This window comes from Crocodylus porosus, unplaced genomic scaffold, assembly GCF_001723895.1.
Source record: "Crocodylus porosus isolate Cpor-Errol unplaced genomic scaffold, CroPor_comp1, whole genome shotgun sequence".
Taxonomy (NCBI): Eukaryota; Metazoa; Chordata; order Crocodylia; family Crocodylidae; genus Crocodylus; species Crocodylus porosus.
In genome coordinates, this window is record NW_017728906.1 from 200,471,191 (window position 1) to 200,487,945 (window position 16,755).

At 46.2% G+C, this 16,755-nt stretch overlaps 1 protein-coding gene across 3 annotated transcripts in view; it reads right to left on the reverse strand.

The window, feature by feature from the left end:
• The window catches only part of STIM1 (stromal interaction molecule 1), a 140,145-nt gene that overhangs the window by 52,070 nt on the left and 71,320 nt on the right, over window positions 1-16,755 (reverse strand). For all 3 annotated transcript variants that reach the window (XM_019530504.1, XM_019530506.1, XM_019530505.1), the window contains exons 3-5: window positions 10,707-10,821; window positions 4,799-4,910; window positions 2,987-3,102 (exon numbers count right to left, since the gene is read on the reverse strand). In XM_019530504.1, the coding sequence (XP_019386049.1) occupies window positions 2,987-3,102; window positions 4,799-4,910; window positions 10,707-10,821 (343 nt within the window). The remainder of the gene's footprint in view (window positions 1-2,986; window positions 3,103-4,798; window positions 4,911-10,706; window positions 10,822-16,755) is intronic.

A 16,755-nucleotide genomic window follows, 5' to 3' on the forward strand; every position in this document is an offset into this window, starting at 1 on the left:
GTCTCGCAGCCATACAAAGTTGTTGAAATGACAACAGCATATAGTAAGTGGAGTTCTGTTTTCAGTGTGATACTGCTGTTTTGGCTAGAGCATGATGCTAACAACGCCAAGGCTGCAGGTTTGATCCCTGTAAAGGACACTGAGGGAACTAAGCTGATTTAGTCTGGAGAAGAGGAGACTGAGTAGCAGCCTTCAACTCCCTGCAGGGGGGTTCGAAAGAGGATGGAGCTGGGCTGTTCTCAGTGGTGGCGGATGACAGAACAAGGAGCAGTGGGCTCAAGCTGCAGCAAGGGAAGTTGAGGTTGGATATTAGGGAAAACTCTCTCACGAGGAGGACAGTAAAGCACTGGAACGGGCTCCCAGAGAGGTGGTGGAGTCTCTACCCTTGGAGGCTTTAAGACCCCGCTAGACAAAGTCTTGGCTGGGATGATGTAGTTGGGACTGGTCCTACTTTGAGCAGGGGGCTGGACTAGTTGTGACCTCCTGAGCTCCCTTCAAGCTTCATTTTCTATGACTGTAGAACACAAGACCTCTCTCAGGCAGGGGGTTGGACTTGATCCCCTGAGGTCCCTTCCAGCCCTACCTATGATTTTTTTATGTTTAAGGGTTTCCCTTTTCTCCCTTGTTTCTCAACCTGAAGTACAAGGCCTTTATTTACAGCAGCAGGAGGGCAAATTAGTTTTGAAAACCTGAGTCCTGTACTCAGGAGGGGGTTGGTTCATGGTTTGATGCACAGCTTGTCTGTGCCTTTAACAACAGAGTAGGCAAGCACGTGTCTAAGATGGCTTTCTATGATTCTCTGAAGAACTTCAGTCCCCACAAAATCCTAAAAGCTCTACCCAACATCCCGCATGTTAGACAAGAGATGTAGGTGACCACACGCCTACTGGAGCTATGCATCAGATCTCAGAGTTTCACTAGTGAACAAACATCTGGCTTCACATCCAGCCAAGGATGTCCTGTCTTGCGAGCAAGCAAAATATTCCCTCTGCATGTATGCTGTGATCTCTACTTGCAGGATCAGGATTTTATCTACCATTTCTGATGGCTTTGCCGTGGATGACTGGACAGTGTGCCTTTTACAGTCCGTCTGTTTTGAAACCGTCCAAATCACCAGCTATCCTGGGCCTCAGCAAGTAAAAGCAAGAGTCTTGCACCTCTGGGCTGCAGTCTATCAGTCAACAGTTTAACGTACCCAATGGGATACACCTGTCAAGAGAGGACGCTTTCACTTGATCAGAATTCGTTTCAACTCTCTCTATCCAGAAGTAAGCAGCTTAAAAGGAGACCAAGGACTTCCTGAGTGTGGCTAAGAATGGCCAGCTGTTCAAGGCACCCTGCAGTTTTGTAATCCATTCCATCAGGATCTAATTCTGCATGAAGAGCTCTCTGACAATTCAAGAGTTAAATGAAGACAACCCCCTGAATCAGCTAATCAAGGTGCAAATATTAGGCTGAAGAACAGGGTTAGTCCTTTACAGCAATTATTAATAATTCATTGGGTGTTTACCCAGTGGCCATCCACCATCACAAGTTCTGTACCGCAGGCTTTCAGACCATATCCCATTCAGTTCCTAGTCTTGGCTGCGTTTCCACTTGTGCTGTCACAACAGAAAGAGCTCAGATTTAAAAGCTTTAAGAAAATGCTGCTACAGTCATCATAATGGGATGGGGTATCACTGCTGATGAAGACAAACTTTAATGCTTACAGGAAGAGCAGCTTTTCCTTTGCGCTTAAGGTTGTCTGATGAAAGCTGCGTTTTCTCCACTGGATGACGGAACCCTTTGGCACCCAGTACTTTTCCCTGAGATAGTAACATGCCCTGTATTCAACTTGCCTCTACAGCTTCTTTTCAATAAACAAAAAGGACTGAGCTCTTCAAGCCTTTCACTGTGAGGCATATTTTCAGCCTTCGATCAAGAGCCCCAGAATTATTCAGAGCTCCGCATCTCTTACAGTGGGGATGCCACAACGATCACATGGATGCAGCTAAACACCATCCCTCCCCCAGTACCGTCATACAGAGGTCAAACCACCTCCATACCCTTTCCATGCAGGCATCCAAGAATCACGAGTCCCTCTTGCTACAGCATTGCACAGGGGGCTGATGTGTTACTTGGTGGCATCCACCAAAGCCTTTTTTGGAGTCCCTTGTTTCCGGGATGCAGTCCCTTATTTCGTAGGTGTGACCCTGAGCAAGATGCACCCAGAGATGTGCTGGTAGGGAGTAGAACAAAGATTAAAGAACTGTCCTCTATCCTACATTAGCCCACTGCCCAGGGAAGCAGCTGGCTAGGTGCTACTAGATGCATGAAAAAGAAAAGAAATACAAAAAAAGGGAAAACAAACTGGAAGGGAGAGACAAGAGAGAAAATGTGACAGCTACCACACAACCTCACCAGATTTACCTTCCTTCATTCAAAACACAGCTCCCAGAGCCCCACCAGCAGCGCTGAGGGGGTAGGACAAGGCAGGGGCCCCCACCCAGACCCCATTAGGCAGTGCTCTGCGAGGAGGACTCAGTTCCTGGTTTCCATTCAGTCTAACAGGTCTTCTCAACCAGCCTGCCCTGCTCTGTTCCTCATGGAAGATCAGTCTAATTTGCACCTGTCCCATAGACGAGAGAGCTGGGTCAACTAGAGAACATCTCCCCTGCCCGGTCACAGGACAGCTCCGTTCCACAAGGGAGAAAATAACCAATTTGCTTTGAGGCTACAGACTGACCTCAGTGTTGTGCCCTGTGGACTGTGCTGTTGTTCCAACTAGTAGAAAGGTGGGACTACACACCTGGACATGCCTTTGGGAGCTGCACCTACATATTCAACAGGATGGCATCCCTTAATGCCTGCCTGTTTTGTGCAACTTACCTCAGTGACCCTTGGTAGGGTCAGGTATGGGTTCACCTATGCACATCTCAGCTCTGCATCTGCACTGAGTGCATTTCCCCTCCCCCTTACAGGGCAGGGGATCTTCAGCATTACTCACAGAGAGGAGGCCCAAACAGCACCGTGTCCAGAGCCTTCAGCTGCAGCTTCTGCCTGTGGCTCCGGTCAGTCATCTTCAGTACTGTTCCCATCATGGTGGCGTTGTTGATTGCTAGCCTGCAGGGAAGAAAAGGCAAGCAGTTACATACTGGTTTGGAAAAGGTAACTCTAGAGCGAGAGCTCTGTGGGGAGAAACAGCAAACCAAGCCAGGGCACTGTCCCCTCAGATGTCACTGAACAGAAGGCCACTACAAGACTCGATGCCTTTGAGGCAGAACGGGTATTGAAAAATAGCTTTCTGGGCATCCAGGAGGACACTGATTCAAGCGGCAGAGAAATACAAATGAAGTTTTCATTCCATTTAACCTGGAAACCAAAGGTCACCTCCCCTGATGCACCCATCTCTCCCCATGGGGCTGCACTGTCCATCAGTTGCTTTCTCGGACCCACGTGGCTGTTCTTTGACCCCTGTCCAGTGCACTGCCCAGAAAGAGCACATCACCCAGAGGGGGGAAACCATCATCAGGCCAGGGCGCGCAGGCCTGGAGAGCAGTGGTTCCAGGTAAAACTTATCTTGCCACAAAAGCCTTGTTTTATTGCTGGTTACGCCTCCTCCTCCTCCAAGCCCCTTGTCAGAGAAAATAACAAATTTGGGCCAAAGGGCAGCACTGAGCTCCTGCCAAGCTGCTAGGGCCTCCCCAGATTAAAAGAGTAAGCCGTCCTGTTATGCAAAGAGATTCAGCCACTCTTGCTTATTATTAGGGTTATCACAGAAATCGTAGAGCAGTTGGATGGGAAGGGACTTGCAGAGGTCATCTCTACTCCAATCCCTGCCTGAGGTAGGATCAGCCCTGTCCAAACCAGCCCAGATGCATCTACAGTTTAATCTCTTAGCAACACTACACAGTTCACCCTGACACTGCACCAGACATCACATCTGAACCTGCTAAAAGAAAGCAGGAGGACCACAGCAGATAATATCCCGCTTCTGTAAAGGGTTGGCAATAGGTGCTCAAAAGATCCCAGGTAGATCGTTACGAAGAAACCCACAGCAGGATCAGGGTGTACTTCTGCAGATCACTGAAGATGCACATGATGGCAGATCATCCTTGCCTAGAAGAGCTTACACTTTAAAAGCAGTGGCGCTTAATCGTTTTAGACTTAAGGCCCCCCACCCCTCAGAAAATGCAAACTCTTAGTTTTCACTTGTTTTTTTTTGACTGCCAAAAAATAACAGCGATTCTTCTGCTGCAAAGATCTCAGAAAGACCACAACAGGGCAGAATGTTTTTCACACTATGAATTTCTATTTGAAATCTCTGAGTTTAACCTTTTGAATCACGTTTGCAAACCAAATGGAGCTAATGCTGCGTGACATGGAACAGCACCCTTCAAAGGATCTCAGTGCACCCCAGGGTGCTGCGGTACTGTGTGTGAGAATTGCTGCTCTAAAGGGACTGGGCCAGAGAACAGTTGGGGGAGGCTATGGGGAGGATTATACACATGTGACAGCTGGGGAGCCAACAGACTCAGGGACTAGCCCATAGTCAAGGAGGTGGCAGGTCAGGAACTGGACCCAAGCCAGCTTGGTCCTAACCCAGGGCTGTATCCACAAGACTGCACTTTCGGCGTGCATAGAGATGCATCCCCTAAGCCCATGCAACAGGGTTCAAATGGTAGCTAAGCAAGGCAAGGCTTGTGTTGGCCCTCTGCAGAGAGGCAAACAACCAACCCCAGCATGAAATCCTGCGACGTCCATTGCTCCCATGCACATACAGCCAACAGGGAAGTAAGAAAACGGAGCTGGCACTGACCTGGGCATGGCGTGTCCACTAAGCTGCAGCTTCCTGAAGGTATCTTCGTACTGCGGTAGCTCTACATAAGTGATAAGCCATTGCACCACCTCGTCGACCGTCCAGTTATACACTGTAGGGAGGTCAAAGACAAGCTGCTTAATGCTTTTAGTGTACAACAGGCCTCCAATCTGCTGGAAGCCCTGGCGCATCAACTGGCATCACACCAGATGCACCCCTGCCTTCTGCCCTTAGTGAAGATAAAGTCTCTGCAGGGTTAAAACCCCCAGTGCTAAATGGCTGCACACATCAGGCCCTTCTGGGAAGATGCCAGCTCTGAGCTTTCACTTTTTTTTTTCCCCACTATGGAAAAATATTAGAGCAATTCTTCTGTTGCACAGCCCACAGCTGGGCTGAATATTTCCCTGTGGAGTCCTTCTGGAAATCTCTGGGTGAATCACATGTAGGCATTTGTGCTAATATTGTGACTCCTGTGTCACCCTTAAAAGGATCTTGCAACACCCTGGTTGAGAATCACCGCACAAAGCAGACCCATTCTCTGGAAGACACATGGCAAATCTGGTAGCTTTTCCAGGAGAGAGAAGTTACCAGATAAAACCCGGGAGAATGTCATGTAGGGAGTCATTCTGACTAGGTGACTGCAGGTGTTTTCTTCAATCTCTAACTTCTTTGATGGTGTGAGAGCTGCGCATCGTCTGTCCGGCGTATATCACGAAGCACAAACAGGCAAGTAGCACCTTTCCCAAAAATTACCTCAGGCAAGACCTCTCTGGGACGGATGACTTTGCATGGCAATAGCACCATACAGGAAGACTACAATGCTGGCATCACAGAAGCTTGCAGAAAAAGCCTTGTGAGAATTCGCTCCCTGCCTCTCCGAAACCACATCCCTGCAATCCCTCACTTTCCAGCAAGACACAACTGCTCCTGCTATGTGCCTGAAACACAGACGGGTGTCACTCCATGAGACTCAGGGACCCCTCCAGGGCAGAAGAGCTCCAGAGACAGCGGCAATCCCTATATACCCTGCTGTCACCTCGGCGCAGCAATTCACTCATGCAGACTGGTGCACAAGCACAGTGGAGCACAGGGACAGAAACCGTTTTCTTCAGAAATGGCAAGAAAGTGACCCAGGAACAGATTTTCTGTAATGAAACAAAAGAGTGCTTTTCTCCATGCTGCCCTGGGATACCCTGCATGGGTTTGAGGGAATCCTTTGGGGCCCACATTTAAGAACATCTCCTACTTTCAGGCACCTAAAGAAGAAACGAGGTTTCCATCTTGCCCCTAATTTTCGCTTGACTGCAGCAATGTGGCTAAAATATCTAAAAAATTTCTTAAGCAATAAGGCCATTCATGGGAATGGGGGTTTTCTGTCATGCTCTGATGGCTACAAATAGATACCGCAATTGCCCATCTGTGTCCGCTGTCTCAGGATGAATCCTAAAAGGTTCACAGAATAAGAAGTGCTAACAGCTTATCCCAGGACACAGCAAAATGCATCTGCACAGGCATCCCAGGACCAGCAGCGTATTCAGCTGCTCACTAACCCTCAATTATAGAAGGGAGATGCGTGTACACACAAATCCCGGATCATTTTTTTCTGGGACAAACAGGCACAATGTGAACCAAGGACAAATGCAACACTGTTCCTAGCCAACATACCTGCCGTCACCTGTGCCAGATGTGTGGGGCATAACTCTACCTCTCCAAGCAGCATTCAAGAAAACCAGAGCACACTCTGTTGAAGTGCACAGCCTGGGGATGAAAAAGGGGCTTAACTAGAATATGCGCTTGTCCAGACTTGGTGCAAACAGTGCCAATTAACTACAGGAACAGCTTCTGCTGAGCTTGTGACTCAATAAAGCTGGTTTCTTTGTTTCTCAGACTATTTTATTTCTCTACTTGCAGTTTACAAATTGGGAGATGCCATTTTAGATCAAGACTGCTTTAAAACAGTGAAACGGGACAATTAGATTACTACACAAAATAGACAATGGGGCCTAAACATTCCTAGTGCTGCAGTGGTTTATGCCTCTAGTCTAACCAACACGCAGATAACCAGAGTCTCTTATGAGCAACAGGCAAAAATTAGGAGCAGTGGCATGTTATGCAGGTGGACAAGTTATGCATATACCCAATACACACTGTACAGATCATTTAAACAAGGCCTTCTATTTGATGTCCAGCCGTTTGCTTGGTTGCAACTACTGCACAATCCAGGACACCTCTCAGATGCGCACACTGTGCTTTTAGATATTCCTCTGGATGTCGAAATCAGTCATCACTGCTTTAAAAAAGGGAATTTGATAGATTTGCCCTTGCTAACATCAGCTATCAACTGCACCCCAGCTCCCCGACTTAGCATAGATGCATGAGAATATGAGAGCGTCGTCCACGCTATCTAGATGAATTCCCCTACGTGGGCAGAAGTTGTGGTGTGGTAGGAGCTGGTTGTCTGACAGAAGTTAGCAGAGGAGTGTTGGATATAAGGAGAGTGTAATCTCCTAGGCCAGAAAAAACACACTGGTCAGAGATAACCCTTTCTGGCATTAAACTGGATGAAACTCCACATGACAGAAGCCAGGGCGTGGCCATAAAGCCTCCCCTTCACATCTGGCAAGCATCAAATGAGAACGTACCTATAGGACTTGGACATCACACTCGGCTCTTCCAAACCTAGGTGTTAAACACCAAAACGGCTTCTCACCCCTGCCAACAAACACTTCAAGGGCTAGGTGGAGGTGATAAAGTCCACTGAAACTTTCTTTGTAAAACACCTCGAGTTAAAGCCCACGAGGCTGAAGTGAGCTCTGTTCTCAAAGAGTTACAAGCAAAATCCATTCCAATTTCCAGCTCTTATTTGTGCACTACTTCAATGCGTGAGCCCGTCGGGAACAAGCATCTCTTGTCATCCAAGGAAAGGAACTGTGGCCCGGAGGACTTAAAGCCAGCCTTGCTTACAGAGGGCCTTACAACAGGTGCCCCTGCCAACTCCTGGGTCTATGCCCAGCTGAAAAGCCCTTGCTCTCAATCTGGAGATATCCAGGGAGTGTGGCAACTGCTCAAAGGCAAGGGCCAAGGACACGAAATGTGCCCCACAGACAGTGACCATCAATTTATCTAGCTGAGGAGGGCTTCCCTCTGCCTTCACATCCCAGGCTGCTAACGGCTGCCTGTCCGGTGCATGTTTGCATGCGGGTTTCCTCAGAAGCAGCCTGCCTTTGTCTTTCCTCGTAGCATTAAGGACTGGGAAGTTTCTTTGATAAATAGCCTGACTGCCTCCAGAAATACTGGAGCGTGACAGGGAACTCACGCTGACCAGCTGCCCGGTATGTGCACGCTGCTTAGGGGAGAAGGCGGAGCAAGGGTTTGCACAGCAAGCCCAGGTCAGGTTTTCCTACTGGAGCGGTGGCAGCATAAAACTGCAGCTTTTACTCCAAAAGCCTGTTCTGTGATTCTTATTTTATTGACAGACACAGTCTTTCCTCTGGCCAGTTCTGCAGAGACGTAGTTAGCCACGGTTGCCTGAAGTCAAGTAGAAGGCAGGGCAGATCTGCACTTTACGGACTAACCAAGTAGTAGATACAGCGCGAGCTTTCCTGAGCTGAAACATCTGATGAAGGGAGCTTCAGCTGACGAAAGCTTGTTTTATATACACATCTATTTGGGTTAGTCTGTAAGGTGCAAATCTATCCTGGCTTCTAGTTCAAAACGGCCAACACCATTCTGGGATACTGAACAAGAGCCTGCCCATCAACACCAAGAACAAACCTCCCAATGACAAGCCTTCATTTTCGGTGACAATCTGAGGAACAGAAAACACAGTAATTTCAGCCTCTGAGGCAGTAACTATGGGGATGGTAAACAGAAAAAATGTATTTCACTCACAAACCGAGCAGCCTGTCACTGACTGACACCTAAGGCAGGCTCCCACAGTGCCATTTCAAGTCCCTTTTTGGGTGACAACTGCAGCAGGAAAGCACCGCCTCCTCTCCGCCCCTAATTCTGCTAAGTCTTCCATGAATGCACCACTGAATTCAGCTGGAGCCCGTGCTCGGAGAGATTAGACTCTGTCTGCACGCTAACCATATAACATGTTATTAAGTAAGGCACTTGGAATGGAGAGGCAGAAAAAACAAAGCGCTTGCTAAGCGATGTGGAAACAACACAGCAAGTGGAAAAATCCTGTAGCAGAAGCGTATGAAGAAATGTTCCTTAGATGTGCTCCAGGAACAGCAAGCAAGCAAAGCAACCGAGCAATTAACGGACCTCTAAATGTCTCGGGATGCCCATAATGGCTCTAGGGCTTATCTAATGGACATTAGATGGACTTAAGGCAATGCTGTTTGTAAACACTGGTACAACAGAATAAATATTTCCAACATCGGGCTTTCCTCGAATGCACACAAGACAAAACAGGACCCATCAGCGTCCTTCCAACTTTAAAGTGGTTTGGAAAAGTTTAAGCCATGCAATTTTACGTGGTTGCAAGTCTAATCCTGGAAAAAAGGGATTGCAGAATCTGGCATGATATCACTTAATTTTTAAATAGACACATAGTCAGCTGCTCTCTTATTTACTCCTGCTTTTTCTGTTTACTGGCACTGATCAGAAACTAGATTTTTCATTGACTTTTGAAAAAAATTTAAATGGCCTAAAACTTCCCACACAAGCAGGGATTCCTAAGTTTTGGGTAGAAGAATAAGCAAGGTGGCATTTAGCTTTAACCCCTTCTAAATGTCTGCAGCTCCCCAAGCTTCCTGGATGAAGTCTGGAAGCCACGGGCAGAGAAGCCAGGGAAACATCAGGAACCCACTCAGTTTCTGCTGAAAGTTCAATCAAATGCTTCAGGATCTGCTGATGGAGGCACCCTCCACCGGAAAATTCCCCAATACCACTGGTATTTTTGACTCGCATCACTGCCTCGTAGCACTTCTCAGGGAAAACAAGAGTGTAGGGAATAGGTAAGGATTCTGGCCCCACTGAAGACAATTTTAGACTGTGAGAGGCCATAACAAACGGTAACAAATCCCAGAGCTATGTCGGAACAGGAGTCAGAGGAACTTGCCGAGGGCAGTAGAGGCAGCGCTTGATCGTTTTCCAGCTGACACTATCAGGATTGTTTGCAAGCTGGAAGTGTTTTCAAAATCTCCGAGTTGAAGGAATATGAGCTGTTAGTGGCAAGCAAAAATGCCTTCTGCATTTATAGTATATCTGAAGATGGTGGCCAACCTTCTGCTGTGAACCTCACCACAGACATCCATCCGTGCCTTTGGGACCACTCAGCTGGACTGCTATAAAAGGAGCACCATACAGAAGTTTCACCTCCTGCAAAAGGAACTGTCTGCTTACTTAATGCCATCAGCCCGGGGAACATATAATGCATCCATATAGTCCAGAAGCAGTACTGGCTTCCTACTGGTGTATATGAAAGCATATTCTACAAGGAGATGGTATTATTTATGCAGTTCAATGTGAAGTGTTTCAGCAATGCGGCATTAACACTCCCCTTGAGAACCTACTCCACCACCTAATACCGTTCGTATTTAGATGATTTCTTTCGGGTTCCTCTCAAAGCTATAACTGTCATGTTATTTGTCCTCTGGGACAGTTACTACAGTGCTGAATGCAACTGTGCTGCTATTCTGTTTATCAACTTCATTTTCAACTTGACCATTTAATTAGCAAATGCTTTAAAGTAGAATAATTTAAACTGGAATATAAAATTTTCCTAGTCGACTATTCCAGACATTTTATGTACAGGTGGAACACAGTCCTCCTCCTATTACCCTTCTGGTAAAGAGCAAGTCCAAGTCCATGCAAAAAGTGGAACTGATACTCATCTTTTCGGCTAAAATGGTAAAACAAGACAGAGACTTGTGTGTTTAGGTAAGGAAATATTTACCTTCAGATGTCTTCCAGGACTTCCAGAGATCTTCCACGCTAATGAGTTTGTCCTCTCCATGGAAGGTGCTGTGCTTAACTGTCGGGTCATGATAATTTAAGTCTTCCCTCAGGAACTATAAGAAGAACAGAGAAAGAGTTATTCACAGATCCATAGATATTAAGCAGAGAGAGGCAGATATTAAGGTAAGTGTGGATCATTTTAATCCTCTGGTTTGACCTCTTGCTTAACATGGGCCATAGATCAGCATCTGGGGCATCCCTATAGCTTCCAGTGTCAACTGAAAAAAACTTCAAGTGATGGAGACTCCACCACATCCTTATGCACGTTGTTCCAAAAGTTAATTCCCTTCAGTGTTAAAAATAAGATTTTTATTTCCAGTTTGAATTTGTCTAGCTTCAGGTTTACAATCACAGCATCATTTTTAGCTTTTCCTGAGACTTCTACCATTAAAAAAACCTCTTCCTGATGTATGTACCTGTAGGCAGCGATGGAGTTCTCTCACGACCCTACGTCTCTCGCTAGACATAGTTTGCAGACTTCAAATCATTCTTGTAAGCTTTTTTCTGAATCCTCTCCCATTTGCAAGCCTTCCTTTTAAAAGGGTGGACATCAGAACTGGAACCAGCATCTAGCAAGTCTCCCCAACACTGAATAGAGTTAATATCTCCTCCTTGATCCTACTCAATATTTCCCTGCTTGTATTCATTCAAGAAATGCATGAGGTCTCTAATTATAGCATGGCATGAGGAATTCACATTCAACAAAGTATCCCATTTATTATCAACAAATCATAGGAAGTGAGGGTGGAAAGGGACCTCAGGAGGTCACATCTAGTCCAACCCCCTGCTGCAAGCAGGACCAGCCCCACCTACATCATCCCAGCCAAGGCTTTCTGTAGCTGGGTCTTAAATACCTCCAAGGATGGAGGTTCAGTTTATCTACGTTTTCAAAATAAACCCCCTCCTTTTCTAAATGTGCCCAACCTCGTTTGTGGGACCTTGCAGTTGGCTTTACTAAAATGTGTGTTACTCAAAAAAAAGCCCAACTCGTCCAGATTAGTCTAATTCCCCTCGCTGTTACTAGCAAGTGCTTTGTAACATGTAAATAATGAGCAATTAATTGCTCTACTCATGAACAACATTTAAAAATTGCCTGGTCAACAGAAGAAGCAAAGAAGATTTGATGCCTGTCTTTCCCTTGACATATTCTTTTCTGGTGACCATGGAAAACCTCATCCAGGGAGCAACAATCTGAGAATGAATGAAACCGAACCAAAAGGAGAACTGTGATCTCCAACTGAAAGGATGCCAGGGTGCGTGTTTTGAAGATACCGCTACAGTAGAGTCCTGCATCCAGGCCCACAACAGATTAGGCTACAGGGGCTAAATATGAATATCCTTTGTAATGCATCTGGGGACTTCTTTTTCTGTAAATCAGGAAGTATCTAATAAAACATTGAAGAAAGGATTACAAAACCCAAACAACAACAACCTAATTAGGGCTCTTCAAAATGCAGCCTGTTCTTTCCTTTGGATCATCTTCCCCTAGATAGTCAACTACATGTCACGGTAGGAGACAAACTACTTCACTGCAACAGGACAAAAATATAAAGCAATTGTGACCAGCTTTGACTAAAGTTCTGTGTCCCTTGACCCACGTTCCCTCAGATGCTGCAAAACAGCACTCCGGGATGCCAAGTGCTTCACTACTAAAGCTGGAGGATCAAGTTGCGAGCAGAATTGCAGTTTTCCTCCAGAATGGCTGGTCCCTGGAGCCTCTTCCTAGCTGCATTTAAGAGTTCACATGGAACAGCTGGAAAACTTCGTCAAAAATGTCTTTGACCGCATGGGTAAAACTGGAAACCGAGGGCCCAAGTGGGCACAGGCACAAGCTTGTGCCCACGCACACTGTCAGCAGGCAGTGCTTGACTGCATGTGCTGTTGTGCCCCCAGCTAACAGCAGAAAAGTAAGCGGTGGGACCAATAGCAACCCATCAATCAAACACATACAAGAAATATTCATATATGTTATCAAGTACTTGCAGCAGGGCAATGTGACTGCTTAAAGCAGAAGCTAGAGCGTGTTTAAGAGGAGTTGGTAATTTTGTTCCTGATCTTCAGGAGTTTCATGTATAGAAAAACTCGCTTATTCTGAATTTAAATTCTGACCTTAACTTTGTTTCATTTTTCTTCAAATTTCCTTTGCATTTTAATTAAAGGAAACACTGGCACAATAAAAACCTGACAAAAATGCAAGGAAAATAAGTTAACAAGCAACAGTATGTAGCTGTGACATAGCATGAACACAAATACAAAAGCAAAGATATATACTAGACAGCAGTGGTTCAGACACAGTTTGGCCCAACTCATAATGCAGGCAACGTAGATTTGTACGGCACAGACTAACTAAATCAGAGATATATAGAAAGCACAAGCTTTCGCAAGCTGGAGCTTGCTTCATCGGATGCCGTGAAAGGACATGCGCAGAGCAGCATATAAAATAGTGCGGCTTGAATACAAACGGTAGGAAGGGAAAAGAAGTAGGGGAAGGGGGCTGTGCTGGGAGCAGCATATAAAGACCTATAGGAACGAAGGAGTCACAAAAGCCAACCTAGATGCAAACAAACCAAACTGAACATAACTAGCTTCATATTGTACTTTGGTCCAGGTTTCAAATACTGCACCTGTGCAGATAAGGTCTTTACAAGTCATCCCCAGATCTTTCTCCCCTCTGTCATCCAAAGGGGCTATATACCCTCTTCTTCATCACTGAAAACACAAGAACAAGGAGGGGAAGCAATCTCCTAATCCTTCAAGTCTGGTCCCTCCTACCATAATATTCACTCCCACTCAGGAACTAATTCAGGTCCACCTTGAAAGCAGTCCTGAACAGCCGACCAGCGGGTGGGAACAGGAGTCTTGGTGCTCCAGCCTTCATTCACTCATGGCCATGTGATCCCCTTTTTTCTGCTTTAGCTTAAATAAGTTGTCTTCCACCCTGGATGAAGCATTTATACAGTGATCAAATGGGCAAAAAGCTGATAGGAATGCAGAGTGCTGTGCCTTCTCATCAGCACTGCTAAAGGCAACCAGATGCAAAGTATGAGGAGGGCTGGAAGGCAGCGAAGAGCCATAAAGAGAGGAGAAATCCTGTAGAAACAGAAGGAACCAAAAGTCAGCAAAGAAAACCCTTACAAAATGGAAAGACTGCCTGGGGGAGAGACAGAGAAGACTGGGGCACTTGTTTAGACCACGAGGGGAGACGCGAGAGGTGTTCAAAATAACCAGTCCTACAGACGAGGCAGACAGGGCTCTCCTACTGACCGCCTTGCAACACGGGAGGGTAAATGTCAAGCCCCTGGTTATCATTTACATTTATTGAGGACACAGTTCATAATCATAAGACCATTTTAAAGCTGAGAGCTCAGCAGGGACCACAGAAGCAGCAGACATTTATACAAACAAGAAAATACTGTGTTTATATGAGATAAGGATTTTAAAAAAATCCCTGAAGAGATGTAAATCCTATTCATCATTTCCCAGCAACAAGACAAACACTAACTGCTGGCTTAGGAAGAAGATCCTGGGGGGGGCAGGTTTGATGCAGGCATTCAGGCATCTTTGTCCTAAATGTCCAGGCCTGTTGCTGTTGGCAACAAGACTCTGGACCAGAGAAGCCAGGGGTTTGATCCAGTATGGTAATACCAGCAGTTATTCCCTACACACCTAAGCCTTCGCCCCAAGCCTACAGAGTCAGTGTGGCGAACAGCCTCATCCTGACGCTAGGAGGCAAAACTCATGCTGGCCTCAATAGACAGGTCAATACTTTAAGGACACCTCAATGCAGGATGCTCCTCAGTGGACCCACAACAACGGAGACACGCAGAAATAAGAGGGGACAATTGATCTTTCTGAACAACTTGCAGACAAAGCAGACAACCCAGCCAAAACATGTCCAACAGCATGGTCTTCCTTTACCCCTGCTCCACCATACGTCACTCATCCTCAAATCTACACTTCGATTTCCTTTGCACTTCTGCATGAAGTTCAGGCTCCTCTTTTCACCTTCCAAGCGGGCAACATCCACCGACATTTTTGTCGCGGCCTATTCCAAAACGCCATTTCTCCCTCTGATGCTCCAGAGGATGGCTTTTCAGCCACTCCATCTCCTCTGCCCATGTACATCTCTGAGCGTGTTTTCAGGTAGCTCCACATTGCCAGCAAACTCTTCCCACTCTAATATACCAGGTTTCCTCTTTTCCTCATAAAGAATCACAGTAAGAAAATAGTGGTTCCAAGCAATGACATGGATGGGATGGGAAAAGGCACAGGAGAGGAAGGATGGAGAGGCCTGTGGCTGTTCTTGTTCATTATTTTAATGACTCCTTCTTCCAGCAGTGTTAGGGTCTCTCAAAGTGGTTGTGCTTAAGCCCAATTTTGTAAAGAAAAAAAAAAAAAAAAAACCAGCTCCAGTTCATGGGCTTAAAGGGCACTGGGGCTCAGAAGGGCTAAGCACCAATGAAGAGTCTTGTTAATGAACACAGGAGCATTATTCAAGGTGTCGCAGCAGGCAGCTTGCATTTTGCACATGCACCTGGCATTTAAGTGTGTCCTTGGTCACACATTTTGGAAAGCAAAATCCCAAATCGCAAACTCCTCAAGGTGACTTAAGTTTCCCTATTTTCTAATGCATCAGGTGCTGATGCTGCAGCTGTAAAAGCAAGCCCGCATCCCCTCTACAACTGCTTAGCAGTACTGCAGGTCATGGCTCTGAAGCACCTCTCCAGCAGCTGCTCAGAAGAGACCAGACAGAGTTTGATCAAGCAGAAGCCGGAAAGTAATAAAAACTGAACACGACCACGTGACATCAGCCCCTTGCTCTCCCATTCTTTCCAGCAGTGCTCTTATGATTATCAATCTCACAGCACCCCAAGCTGCTGGTCTATCCCTGGAGAAATATATGAAGTGAATAAATGGAAAATTGTCCCAAACAAGGGAGCAAAGCAAATTAAAAAAAAAATAAAATAAAACCAAAACCACACACACACAAAAACAGGCAAGCTTTGCTACTTCCCTCATCTTTGGCTTGTGACCTACATGGGGTATGGAGCAATGTCAGCTGGAGCTACCACAACCTGCTGCTAAGAGTGGCTGTAAACTCCCACAGCGACGCAGGGGATCAGCTGTTGCGTTGTATATTTAGCTCGGGGAGTATGGAAAGGAAAAGTGATCTTTCAGCTTTCCTTAAACAGTGCTATCCCAACAAACTTCCACTGTCCTCTCAGGAAGGGCAGTGTTGTGTGGGATATGAACTTCTCCAAAGGAAGCAGAAAGCTGGATGCTTGGTGAGACTATTAGCTCCTCGGAGGAGCTCTCAGTCACCTACTTCCACCCTCCATGAAAAGAAGGGGCAACATTCAGGACCGCTTGCAAACAAACCTGCTGTTTGGAGGAGCTGAAGGGAAGTTACAGAAAAAGGCAAGTCAGAGTGAAGTTTGTCTTTCTGCAGAAAAAGCCACAGAGTGCAGAAGGCATGCTGCAGGCACTGTGTTACAGCTTGCAACAGATTTCAGCTGTTCAATAATCGCTCGTATGCCAAGAGCTCATACTTCTTGACACCACACACCATTAAAAAAAATAGCACAATTCCTGCAGCAATAAGCCCCACATGAGCATAGATGCCTGTTCTCCTGAACTAACAGAGTCCATTCCTATCTGTACCAGGATGCAGCATCATGCAGGAAACAGCATCTTTATTACCTATCACAGAATCTCAGAAAATGAGGGTGGAAAGAGACCACAGGAGGTCACATCTAGTCCAACTCCCTGCTCATAGTCCATTCATCCAACCCATATTTCCTCAGCTTGCTTTCAAGAATGCTATGGGACATAGTATCAAAAGCCTTACTATGGGTGCTACATTATTCCTATATGTACCAAATTACACTCACTGCTGTGGTTCACTGGAAGAATCTGGTCTGCCATGCAAAAGACCTGGGTTCAATTCCTGGATGCCGACATAACTACAGCCAGTGAGACACCCAACA